This window comes from Oratosquilla oratoria, chromosome 18 (genome assembly GCF_046742065.1).
Source record: "Oratosquilla oratoria isolate Oo_2021 chromosome 18, ASM4674206v1, whole genome shotgun sequence".
NCBI classification, from domain to species: domain Eukaryota; kingdom Metazoa; phylum Arthropoda; class Malacostraca; order Stomatopoda; family Squillidae; genus Oratosquilla; species Oratosquilla oratoria.
In genome coordinates, this window is record NC_134794.1 from 15,127,464 (window position 1) to 15,141,038 (window position 13,575).

The window sequence follows — 13,575 nt, forward strand, 5'->3', positions numbered from 1 at the left end:
TCAATATTTATATTACCATATCCCTTACGGTTGTCATTCACACATTGTACTTGGTCACTACCTTAGCACATTAGCTTTTTTTTTTCTATTAGTCATTTCAATATCAATTGGGGTCATACGACAGGGAGCGAGTTACTTCAATCACACCAGCGTCAGTTCCTGGTCTCTCAGAAATCCTCATGCAGTCACCTTTCCCACTCCAGCATTTCTCGACAAGTTTGATTAACTTGCCCCAGCCATAAATCCTATGGACGACTTCGTCTCCTCTATCGAAGGTTCTCTTGTGGAGAAATCTGCGGTTTTGATCATTTTCAGTGAAACGTGCCTCATGCCCATGATATAGGTTATTCACGAGGCCGTTCCAGTGACACCCCATGATTTTCTGAAGGCACTTTGGTACAAAGACACCGAGGCATCTCCATAAATAATGAAAATGTCAATATCTATACATGAATGAGTATCAAGATTGGAACCCTCAATTCACTAAATATGCCTTTATTTAATATACTTAGTCCAGTGCTGTACTTTACACAATGTTCGTTGCCAGAGATCACTCGACTGCCTAAACCGATACCATGACCACAAACTCCAATCAATTTCCTCTTACACATAAATGAATTTCCACTAGTGGCAAATGTGCATACACCCAATATCCATTTATTGTCCCTCTTCACTTAGCTCCGTGGTTACTCAATTAGCTTCAAGAATGAAACTCCATTCATCCCACTGATGGTCTCGACATCTTTGGCAATAGTCATTATTAGATGCACAATGTGCAAACAAATAAATGAAAATATTTCGAGTTCTTCAATCTGGCCATATATATAAGTTCTTGTGAAAGGGGTAACATGTTTAATGAGGCATGGTAAACTGGGTAACTAGCTGAAAGTTTGGTAACCATTGACTTTGCTCCTTCGCGCAAAAAGTATTATTCTTGTTCCCTCATCATACTATGTTCAGTCTAGACAGATTATTATTGACTGGTTTACCAGCACTTCTATCATTGTGGACAATCAGTCCCCATACATTAACGATCAGTTAGTCGAGGTTGTTTACATTTTAAGTCCTTCCACGCAGCAATTAACAGCACTCCCAATTATGCAAATCACCTCCAAATAGTATCACTACCCCTTTAATTTCTTTCTACAGCACTCCCAATTATGCAAATCACCTCCAAATAGTATCAAAACCCCTTTATTTCCTTTCCAAAAAAATTCGTCACCTGGCAAAATAAAAATAAAAAATATCACATGAATGTTTATTGGTCAATTATTTATTCCACAGGTGCTGGGGCCTGCGCTGGAGCAACCGGGGGTGCAGGCTTCTCCAGCTTGTTCTCAGAAACAGGCTCTGTGGGTAGGACCTCATCCTTTGGTTCCACAATAGAAATGTGGTCAGGAAGTGGGATGCGAGGTCCATTCTTGCCAGAGTTATCCCAAGGCAACATGATCTTGACCTTGATACCGAGCACACCTGACGAAATAAAAGTTCACATCATTATCAATGAAGTAAAACCACATGATCATTTCCTTATGTATGTAATCATAATATACAAAAATAAATAAATAAATAAATAAATAAACTTCTTACCCTGTCTGAGGTGAACGTGTCTTACGGCTGTGTCCACATAATGTCTGCAGGGCTCACCAGAGTGGATCATGAGACCATCTGTGAATTTCATACTCTTAGCTCGCTGTCCTCTTAGCTTACCAGAGACGACCACTTCGCAACCCTTTGCACCAGACTCCATGATGAAACGAAGAACACCATAGCAAGCCCTGTAAAGAGAGGATTAAAATTATTAATCATAGGCCCTTTACAATTTGAAGTGGCTAAGTCTATGCACTTATGACATACACCTACTACCAAGATTTCCCATCTCCAGCAGACAGGGTGGCCAAGAATTCTTTGTCCATTAATCCCTCCCCACTTTATATGAGAACTGGCGTGAAAAGGGAGTAGGGAGATAGGGTTGATGAACGAGTACTGGGATGATTTGGATAGTGAAGATTAATGAAAGATGTGTAAGGCAGAGGTTGGTTGAGTAAAAGGGGCACTGGGAAAAAAGGGAATGTTTGTTGAAGAAGGGAGAAGACAATAATGAGGTACGGGGTGAATGGTTGTGCATGGATGCTGTGATGCATAGAACTGGGTGGGTGAGGGAGTGTGTGAATATTTGGATGGAAGCCTAAAGGGATCTCCCAGTCTTCTCTCTCTCTCTCTACATGAGTGGGCAGGGGAGGGTCACTGATTAAATGAAGCGGCCTTCCTGTGGATGTGCTGTCTTGCTTGCTGCACTACTGACCCACAGCAGTGGGCAAGGTGCAGTCATCCAGGAGCCAAGTGGAAAGGAGGGGTAGTGAATGCGACTGGAGTGGATTTATGCCATTGCCTTTGGCTGCCTCCCTTGTAAGAAAAATGCATTGCATGTACATGCAAACAATCATTCCAGCAACAGGTCGAAGTGTCACCATGGGTGAAAACACTGTTGATTTGTGGGATAGATTGTGCAGGTGTTCAGTGTCCTTTGCATGATGTCATCCCCCAACCCAACACAATCATACCAGAGCAGTTCACACCTATTGTGGGACTGGGAGTGTCAAATTATGTAATGTTTTAGAGACCTTCTTTGATATGGGTAAACGTCCACACTTCATTCCCATAATCCTTTTAATTTCCTACAATCTTTACTTGCTTCATTTACACTACATTTCACTTCCACTCCATACCTTCTGACATCTTGGCTCCTTGTGGATTAAGGGCCATCCCTGCCTGGGTCAAAAGCAATACAGGAAAACAGCACTAAGCTCACAACCTAAGCTCACCACTGCATTTACAAAGCAACCCTCACAGTCCTCTCAAACTGAGAATACAAGCAGAAATCTCTACAGACCATGTCAGTTCACTATTCATTCACACCTACCTCATCCCCACTTTCTTCCCTGCTCTAATGAAATTTCCCTTTTACCCAATGCCCCTGGCCACCCCATCCATCTTATTCTTGGCATTTACTCTTTCCACTTTAGCTCCACTGACTTGAAATCCACAGTACCTGAAAATGGCCCTCACATCTTTCCAAAGATCTCTTCTAGAAGAATCTGTGGACTGTTGTGTTATATTGGTATGTGATGGTTTATGTCACTGGCTAAAAGTGGGATGAGAGTAATTGGCTGCCCATTTTTTTTCATGTTAAAAGGTAAAGAAATAAGAACTTGGGGCCAGTCCAAAGACAAATGTCAGCCTCTAGTACTATCTGTGGGCACCAGTGAAAATTCTATGTTCACAAGCAAGCACCCATTATTGGCCCCTACAAGTAAATACACTGAAAAAGCTACCAATCTCATATATACACTTTCTGCCCTTATAAGGGTGGAAAAAAAAAAAAAAAAAAAAAAAAAAAAAAAAAAAAACTATCCCTAACATACTCCACTCTACCCACCCTCTTATCTGAGGTGACGGGTCATCCCTGCATCTCGCCCACTACACTGGGTCAGAAGCAGTATCGCAATCCACAGCCGAACTTTTTTTTTTGGGGGGGGGGGGGGAGAGGGAGGGAGGGAGAGAGAGAGAGAGAGAGAGAGAGAGAGAGAGAGAGAGAGAGAGAGAGAGAGAGAGAGAGAGAGAGAGAATCTATATCCCAAGGTCTTTTTCCCCTTTACATAGTAAGTAGTTGAGACAAAATAGAAACAACCAAAAATTAAGAAAAAGAAAAGAGGAATCCTAAATAGCAAATTTTGACTGGGACCATATAAGGGTAATCTATATCTATACATCAAAACTTAATCACCTGATAAAAACTTCTCAAATGTGCTTACCTCCTCACAGCCAATCCACCAACCAACTTGTAACGCAAGGACTCTGCCTGAGCAATGGCACAGAGACCACGCTGGGAAACTTTTTCAGCATAGAGTTCTACAGAGTTATCATTGAAACCAAATCTTTTCTGGACAAGGGAGGTCAACTCACGGATGCGTCGACCCTTCTCCCCTGAAAGAAAGAACCAAATGAGGCAATTAAAAGTATGTAGAACTTCAATTTTTTGCTAATTATGAACATGACAACACTAATAAACACTGGGTATTGTTGGTTAAATTACCTACCAAGTACATTGGCTGTGCGGGTGGCCAAAATGATGATCTCAGTACGAGCTGGGGTGTGCCTCACCTGCACACCAGAATATCCATCCTCGGCCAGCTCATTGGTCAAGAACCGATTAAGCTCGGCCTTGAACACACCGTCCTTGACGAACTATAGAATGGGGAGAAAAAAATACCAATTAGGATATCACATCTGGTGACAAATTCATTGTAACCAAGTTGATGCAACGCTGCTAAAATGTAAAAAAACTTTGACTTTCAGATTAACCCCTTCAATACGGGCCAAAATGTCGCGGGCAGCATTAGCTGCCAGACGTGCGATGTTGTATCATAATACTCGCATTATAAAAAATAAAGTTACCGCTGTATTGCTCGTTCTCTTTCACCCATGAATTTTGATAGGCATAGAAAATATGATGAAGCCAGTTTACTGAGTATGGGGGTCACGCAGGTACAACTACAATATATATAATCAAGACGCCGACATCGGCATTCTTGCATACCCACTTGCTCCTCATGACGCCTATGTAGACGTCATCGCATCGAAGTGGTTAATGATGTTAAATATCCTTGCAACTATTTTTGACATGCTCTTTCCAAATGGCTTAGCACAAGTCCTGTCTGTATCAAATTCTGCATTCCCCCATTAGTATAAACTATTCTCGTTTCCAACTAATTTCTATTGAAAGTATTCATCTGAAAATAGTATAGCTATTGGAGGGGAGGGGGGTGAAACAAGGGAGATTGACGAGCAAGGAAGAGCCTAAGCCTGGTAACAATTGACTGGGAATTGATGTGTAGGATTTGAGCCCACAACCAAGCAAATCCGAGACCAGCACACTATTGACAATAGAAATAACAAAATCTGTAGCAATGCTGGTTCTACATAAGTGCAGCTTATGTGGTGTTCCAAGTGTGGGCATACCAGTGTAATTTTGGTCTTGGGGAGCGATTCCTCCACTAGGTTTTCTTAGGGGTTAAGTCAAGGTGACAGTGTTCAAACCCTTCCTTGAGCAAGTTGGACCAGGGCCTGTTCATTAAATGTCAAGATAAAGTCCTCTGAAAGAGCTGCTGTCCTAGCCTCCTGATGGGGCAGTTCATAACCCCTAACTAAATCATTTTAAGGGACAAAAGTTGTGAACATTTCATAAGCCTCCTCATGGGGCAGTTCATAACCCTAAACTGAATTATTAAAGGGACATAAAAAGTTGTGAACATTTCATAAGCACTCTAAGCATATAATGAGTTATTATTAACCAACCACTGCTGTACAATGCGTCACAGGGCGCAAATAGGTACACGAGGATGCTGGCGTTGGAGTCTTGATTATATATATTTTTAATAAGTTTTACATGAGTTACCCCCAGATTATGTAAACTGATTTGATCACATTTTCCATGGTTATTAGTACTTGTGTAAGTGAGTAACACATCAATGACTTTGTATTATATCATAAAAGTAGTGTGATGTGCACGAGAATTTAAATCGTACTGAAGTGGTTGAGCATTATGTTTAGAATTGAAGATATTTGAATAGATAAATACTTTTATGTTCTTACAAATGACATTTGTGCCAGTTAAATCCCAGCATTATTCTATTTTCAACTGTAGCATGCTAAGATCACAAGCCATCTTTGATTTCAGCTAATTTAATGACTGCCAAAACATTGAACTTCTTTTTTTTTTAAGAATAACGTAGTGTGCATAAAGATGTATTGTATAAAAAAAAAAAAATCTATTTTGCAAACATATCTGTATTATACTCAGCACATGCACAATTATGGAATGCTGTTTTATTATATATACATGCACCAAATTAAACTAAAGAGATAGGAGATATGGAGCCGATACAGAGCTGACGACTCGTACTGCACGAGGCAGTTCCCCTTCTAGACCACTACTCCACTGGGTCAGCATTGTTGTGTTAAACAAAAATGTCAAAATCAAAGATGGCTTGTTCATGATGTGATTTGCCATTTTGTTCACAGGGAGTCTTCATTCCTGACATATGGTTGAAAATAAAACTAGAGCATTAATCTGACATAAATTCCACATTCAAAAACATTGATATTACACATTCACATATCATCTAAGAATAATGCTACATTGTGTAGTTAAAATAATGGCTTTTATGATGCCCTATTTATGGGGCACTTGTTTTGAGACATGTACCAATTCTGGTTTCCAATCATGGAGATACTGCCTTTTCCAATGTTATGCAAAGCTTTTGTTTGTGTTAGTATTATACCCTGGTTGATACCATCCAGTGGATGCATAATTTATCCGTTGAATTTTCACGCTTGCACCTAGTCATGATGGTTGACCTAAACTGAATCCAGACATAACATCTGCTCATTTGCCTTCAACCTAAACAAGGATGTCCCAACAATACACTATGGCAAAGAATAGCCAAATAATGTTAGTACAAGTTTTACCATAGTCATTCAGCTATTCTTTGCCATAGTTTTACTGTTGTATAGTAAGACAAACTACTGAATACTTGTGGGGAAAATAAAAATGACCATTAACCCCTTCAATACGGGCCAAAATCTCACGGGCAGCATGAGCTGCCAGACGTGCGATGTTACGTGATAATACTCGCATTATAAAAAATAAAGTCACCACTGTATTGTTTTCTCTTTCACCCATGAACTTTGATAACCATAGAAAATATGATGAAGCCAGTTTACAGAGTATGGGGGTCACGCAGGTACAACTACAATAAATACAATCAAGATGCCGACGTTGGCATCCTCTCGTACCCACTTGCTCCTCATGACGCCTATGTAGGCGCCACCGTATGGAAGGGGTTAAGAGCTTACCAAGAATACTCTTAGGAATGAGTAGCTAACTTGAAAACGCATTTTCACTAAATTCAAGCACGAATCTATTAGAATCGCATGCCTTACATTGATAATTAATCAATTTACCACAATCTGATCAATGTGAAACCATACTCCACAATAGGATTTCAGTTTCAAAGACATTACTAAGGAGATGATGTTCATATACCAGCTAGCATAATTCAAGATTATACAAGCATGTCAAAATCTACTAAATCACATGTTCGGTACGGATACACATCAGAAATCACATTTTTAAATTACTGAAAGTTTGAAAACACTGGATGCAAGTATTGGAAAAATTAATGATTGTAGGACCACAAACCTTCGGAGTCTCAGGCCAAATGACTCTCACTCTACAATCATGATGCAAGTCTTGACCAACAGTCAATGGTCTGGCTCCTAATTGTCTTGCAATTTATAAATCAAGCTACACTAATTGCAGAACTGTGAACTTGCTATTTACATATAAACAAGCAAAACATTTGCTACTCGTGTTCCAAGATTGGTTCGAGCTGCTTTTGTATAGGTTAGGCATTGCCAAATATCTGGCTCATTAAACAAAAACAAAAATTAAGCTTCAGGGAAAACATGGCTGAAATCACCATATCAACGCGAGACCAAACGAGTCGTATTGTTTTAGCAAAAATTGATAACCTAATTATTTTTCTTTAATTAATATCATTAACCTGCAACGCTAGATATTAAACTAATCTCGTTCGAAGAAAAAATGCGAACCGGACAATCTGAGAATCTCAGCGTTCGGCGAGAACATCTATGAAAAAAGCAATTTGTTGCGAATACTTATTTCAAGTAAAGAATCGCCCACTAACTTTACATGAGAGATTTAGTAACTGCTAATTTCACCGTTTATATTTCCATAAGTCAAACTAAGACGCGGCAAATTTCATCTAGATTTTGGTCATCCAATTTACCTAAAAATTATGATATCGGTGTGCCTCCCTAAATACATAACCTTATACTTCGTATCCAATTGTACCAAATACGCCTTAGATTTAATTTTCTTGCATTTCTTTCACTTACATGAACCACGAAGGCCTTTCATGGTTCCGTTGTTGACTCGGTGTCAAGCATGATCCAACTCCATGTGGTATTCAATGTTAAATTTATGAATACGGACATTTCCTAGTCGGGCAAAATACTATTTCAAATGTTTACAAGTACTAACTGAAGTAAATAAACATATTGTGATCCACCTTAATCGACTGATACAAAATATATTTACAAATAATTCTTAACATACCTTCTTTTTCTTGCTGATAGGAGTAGCCATCTTGACGGAAAGGTTGCTACAGAAGAACTGAACAAAATAGTAACTTTTGGAAAATATGTAACTTCCGAAAGAAAACAATCTAACTAATAATCATAATTAATAAAGACTATAAATAAAAATATAATATAAATTATCACAATCTATGAAATTAATTATTCAATTATAAGCTTTTCTTATAAATAAGTTAAGATTCCGGCTAGCAGCCGACGGCGAGCATTTCGTAAATAAGGTGGAATCAGGGTGTTGTTTTATAAATAAATACACAAAATGGAAGGTTTAGGAAGTGGCCCTATCACCTCAGCCCAAAGAGAAGAACTTATGGGTCAAGTTAAGCAACAAATTGTCATCGCCAACACTCAAGAATTATTGACAGTAAGAAAAGATAAATTTTCCTTGACTCTGTATTCATTGATGATTGTATGATTTCAGACAGACCAGAATTCATTCCTATTTACTATGCTTACTTTAGTGAAAGTAAAAGAGGCCAGAGAGCTTAAAGCTCATAAGGGGTGCCTCTTCTCGACTGTCTTATAATCTCAAACTGGTCATATCTATTTTTTAATATATAGTGTACACTTATGATCATAATCATAATGATGTAATCACATTTTCAGTGAGGCTGTTGAACTTGAATTATTCACTACCCTTGAATAAAAAAAAAATATTCCTCATTACTTTCCGGTGACCTAGTTTCATTAACTTGAGGCTATGACCACTTATTTCTGGGTGGCATTCTCTAGTAACCAAATTACAAATACCAATTGACAAAATATTCTTCACAAGCAACCTTGTCCTTGTCTACCCATTCAAGATTTTGAAAATCTCCAATCTTCTCGGGTCCTTCATTTTTGATGTGTGGCAAGTCTCAGTCTAGCTAATCTCGCCTCAGATGAGCAGTTTTTCAGTTCCAGGACTAGTTGTAGCCCTTCTTCATACCTGTTCCAGCTTCTTTTTATCACCTCTCATATATATGGAGACCTTGTTACCTTGTACACAAAACTCAAGACACAGCCTTACCATTCACCATTGTGACCATAGCCATATTATAGGGCCGTCATCATATCCGCAAGATATGTCATTATCTTTTTTTTTTTTTTTTTTTTTTTACATAAGCCTCAGCATTACCTTTGGTACCTGTCTCAAAAGCTTGAGGTTACTAGTAATGATGATTCTAAGAACTTTTTCACAAGTGACAAGATACTTGTACTACCTCCAGTACTTTCTTTCCCAAATATTACTCTCTTCCTGAGCTGAAGTTTACCTTTGAAGAATTTAGTCTCTCATTAGCAGAGCTTGGGCGAAGTTGAAACTGTCTAGTATAAATGTTTTTTGTCTTTAGGAATGGAACCTCTGTGTCTTGAATTAAACACAATATTATTCTCTATGGATTCACCATCACAACTAGTCCTGTATTTGGTACAGATTTCTCAATGATATTTCATATATAGATGACTGTGCTCCTTTCCAGCCTTCTTTGAAGGGAGAAGAGGTTTAGCTTTACTCGTCTTTTCCAGAAAAGAAATGCACTGTAGGTCACGATACGTTTAGTAACGGACAATAAAGGTCAAATGTTATGCATGTGTTCACGTGTACAATTAGTAGGAGAATAGTTCATCGCACAAGAATAGCTGCACCATATCATCATATGACTTGGGTTCAGAAATGGTAAAGGCTTTGCCTACATCATTGGACATCCCTATTTCTGAACCACTTGATAAGTAAAGGGTTGGGTAAATATAAAGATGTTTCCCCTTCTCAGCCTCAGTTTTTAAAAAATCACTTACAACATTACCATTAATTTGCAGTACTTATATATGGCATTCAAAATACTCATAATAATAAGAGCTAACTGATGATGTAGGGAAGAATTGCATTGTAAGTCTGGCAAATATTTTTATAATATATCAACATGTTCACCTATCTAAATTTTTTTTCAAAATGCTACTGATGTTACTATTAATATGTGGTATTTGTATATTGGGTTCAAAATACACAGAATATAAGAGCTAGCCAATGAACTAGACAAGAATTGCAGCTGAGATGGGCAAACATCTTTTTAAATGTTAACGATTGTTACTGAATTTTTAATCAAGCATGCTGTACACAGATTATTCACTGTTTACTGCAACATATACTGCCGAATCATACACAGTTGAATACGAATTGAGAGCAAGATTTTGGGAAAGGTCGTTACTGAAAGGGTCACTGCTGGTTGAAAGTTTTAGACTAGAGTATTGTGGAAATAGTGTTGTTAAATTCATGTTGAGTTGCTTCATGACAGTATTTAACAAGATTGCCAGTGATCATTAGATAAAAAGGACATAAAATCCCATAGCAAAATTTACACTGTATTCCATCCATTCATGATGGAACTGAAGTCTCCATATTGATGTTTGATTCCACAATCTGATATACCCATGAGCTAATTTGACAATTGAAAACATCGTCGTAAGTCTCATGTAGAAAATGCTATAGGAAACTTAGTGACTAGTCCTGCAGCAATCTTTTATGATTAGAGATTAATTTCATCCAAAAAAAGAATGATAATATGGTTTAACGTCACAAACTCTCCTCTATCGGAAGGCTAGGACGGTACCCCTCTTCAGTATGATAGGTCATCAAGAGACTGGTTATCAGCGGTGAAATACAAATTCTTCACAATTTTTTCTGTACCTATTGTATCATTTAATCCATTTCACTTTGCTGTAAGAGAGTATTAGATTAGTTAAAAGAATTATAATACTGGAGGAGGAGGAGTATAATAAGTAACAATTGGTGGAGGGTGACGAAGTCAAATAGGGATTTACAAAGAGGTGAAAGAGGAAGAAAATGGGGAAATTATTCTTATTTAAGTATATATATTTTTGTAAGCAGTAAGGAGATAGTCTCCTCCTCCCTCTACTCCTTTTTCACTCCTGAAGTGTAATGAAACATCCAGATATTTGGTCAACATTGAGGGATCACCAGAGCTGGGCGCGTTACTGTTGGATGGGTAGTGCGTCAATAAAGCAAGTGCCCAGCTCTTGTTATTTTAGGTTTTAGAATAGGGAATATTAATGTTGTAGTTTACTTATTGTTTTATTGAGAATACTCATAAGGAGTAAATACTTCTCTCTCATCAAAATCATTCTAAAGGAAATTAAAATCGGTAACGCATTGACGGTAAAGTATTATGCACTATCTGGCGGTAATGTGCCCACCTCTGGGCATCACTATATTAGATGTAAGCATACCTAATACATAAGAAAAATTGCTTAGTTATTAATATTTCCTTTCCAGAAAATGGGTGAAAAGTGCTTCTTCAAGTGTATTACAAAGCCCGGATCATCCTTAGATAGCTCAGAACAGGTTTGTTAAACATTCACTTATTGTACAAGTTGTAGTTTGTATCATCCTTAGATAGCTCAGAACAGGTTTGTTAAAAACTCATTTATTGTACAAGTTATAAATTGTAAAGTAGTAGTTTAACCACTTCAGTATGACGCAAATTCTCGTGCGCAGCATTAGCTGCCATAAGTAATTTGCATCACACTGCTCACATTATAAAATGTTGTCATTGCTGTATTACGCATTCTCCTTTACTCTCAGTAATAATAAACACAGAAAATTTTATCAAACCAGTTCACAGAATCCAGGGTTAACTCATGTACAACTACAAAAATATATAATCAAGATGCCAATGCAGGCATCCTTGTGTCCCCACGCACACCTCATGATGCCTACGCGCTTGGCCTTTGAGCCAAAAATTTCATAAATCAATCAATCATGATGCCTACATAGGCATCATCGTACCAAAGTGGTTAATTTACAGTAAAGTATATGCAGTAGGATCTTTACTTGCTATTTAATTAGTATTTTAAAAAGTATTGTCAAAATTATATTTTCTTAGTGTCAAGTTAATCCATTGTCTCAGTTCTGTCTTGCTGGAGGCCAGTAACCCCTAGGAAACTGGCCAAAGCCGTTGGTTTTGCCCATAAGTCAATATTTCTTCTTCGAGTGTCTGATGGATCTATCCAGTGGCTGTTGGCAGCTACCTGGGAATCTTAGGTCTCCTGCATGAGAGACCTGGAGAAACAGATCGATTGATTTTAGTTCATTATCACAATGTATTTGACCAAAAGTGGTAGGATATATTATTAGATTTCTATACTCATGTCTTTCATGTTTATTTTTTATTTATTTATTTTTTCCAGAAATGTCTTGCCATGTGTATGGACCGATATATGGATGCATGGAATCTCGTATCTAGAACGTATTCAGGCAGATTACAGAGAGAAAAAAACCTTCGTTAGTAGAGGGCTTTTAATTATATTGTTTATAATAGCTATGGCATTAGGTAGGTTATTAAGAGTGATTAATAAAATCTAACCTCATAGTTGCATATACCTTATCCTTTGGTGATTGTGAGTTGCACTGTTGCAGTTGTTATTGTCTGGATCAGCAGTAGGATTGTATAATATCAAATAATGGTGCTGTAACAAGAGTTTATAGTGTGTAGATATGATTTCATCTTTATGTATGTGTGTGTGTATATTAATATGTATGCATACATACATATACCATAAAGTCCTTTCCCCCGAAAGGGTGCAGGTCCACTCAAAGCATACACCTACCCTTCACCCAATGCACACCAATCCAGTACCTATTTGTTGTTCCTTTTATCTTGACTCATAATAGACATACCCACCTCACTGCTTGGGTCAGATATACTATATACTCTGTACATGTACCAAAGGTCCTTTCCTTATAAGGTGGGTGGCTCACATCTGTCATGTATAATTAAAACCCATTTAGCTATATCTTCCCTCTCAGTACCTTGAGGATGAAGAATCGTCCCTATTCTAGACCTCACAACTTGAAGCAGAGGCAGTGGAGCAAGGCACAACTCTATATCTTTCAAGACTGAATGATACACAGATCTGATGTCTGTTGCCAGTTACCTGTGAGCTATGGGCCTCCTGCAAGGCAATAGATTAATAAATTGACCTAAAGGCCTTTTCCCTCGTACACCCACTCCACACCCATCCAAATCCATTTGTTGTCCCTAACTATTAGCACCTCCTGGGTGGGTCTTCCCTGTATCCAGTCGCACATACATGTATGTAATATACAAGTCTGCACAAAGGCTCTGATAGTCTGTCTGGCTATCTCTCTTGCTCTATCTTGTGTTCTCTATATCTCTCCTGGCATCTTCTTGATGCCAATTTACCTTAGAAATATAGTACTTAAATACAAATATAGGACTTAAAAGAAAGATAATTTCAGCTGATCATGATATCTGCAGGAATGCAGCACTCCTAGAGCTTGCTCAGCACCAGTTGTTCAGTCTGTAACCTGCTGAC

At 38.1% G+C, this 13,575-nt stretch overlaps 2 protein-coding genes across 2 annotated transcripts; one reads left to right on the plus strand and one right to left on the minus strand.

The window, feature by feature from the left end:
• Positions 1-1,244: 1,244 nt before the first annotated feature.
• RpS3 (ribosomal protein S3) lies at positions 1,245-8,343 on the minus strand. The gene is made up of 5 exons (XM_076201565.1): positions 8,204-8,343; positions 4,101-4,248; positions 3,816-3,987; positions 1,591-1,778; positions 1,245-1,473 (listed from the first exon to the last, which is right to left on the minus strand). The coding sequence occupies exons 1-5, from the start codon at positions 8,231-8,233 to the stop codon at positions 1,274-1,276; spliced, it is 738 nt and encodes a 245-aa protein (XP_076057680.1). The 5' UTR covers positions 8,234-8,343; the 3' UTR covers positions 1,245-1,273.
• A 65-nt stretch (positions 8,344-8,408) lies between these two features.
• LOC143035070 (mitochondrial import inner membrane translocase subunit Tim13) lies at positions 8,409-12,608 on the plus strand. Its single transcript, XM_076201567.1, has 3 exons — positions 8,409-8,605; positions 11,513-11,581; positions 12,427-12,608. Exons 1-3 carry the CDS (start codon positions 8,501-8,503, stop codon positions 12,523-12,525), a joined length of 273 nt encoding a protein of 90 aa, XP_076057682.1. The 5' UTR covers positions 8,409-8,500; the 3' UTR covers positions 12,526-12,608.
• Positions 12,609-13,575: the final 967 nt, after the last annotated feature.

Bases quoted from the DNA above. Each gene is read 5' to 3' on its own strand.
- RpS3 (XM_076201565.1), bottom strand. From the start codon at position 8,233: ATGGCTACTCCTATCAGCAAGAAAAAGAAG. The intron at 4,249-8,203 runs GTATGTTAAGAA...CCCATTCTATAG, and splicing joins CTATCAGCAAGAAAAAGAAG to TTCGTCAAGGACGGTGTGTT. The intron at 1,474-1,590 runs GTAAGAAGTTTA...TTATTTCGTCAG, and splicing joins ACACGTTCACCTCAGACAGG to GTGTGCTCGGTATCAAGGTC.
- LOC143035070 (XM_076201567.1), top strand. From the start codon at position 8,501: ATGGAAGGTTTAGGAAGTGGCCCTATCACCTCAGCCCAAAGAGAAGAA. The intron at 8,606-11,512 runs GTAAGAAAAGAT...TTTCCTTTCCAG, and splicing joins ACACTCAAGAATTATTGACA to AAAATGGGTGAAAAGTGCTT. The intron at 11,582-12,426 runs GTTTGTTAAACA...TATTTTTTCCAG, and splicing joins CCTTAGATAGCTCAGAACAG to AAATGTCTTGCCATGTGTAT.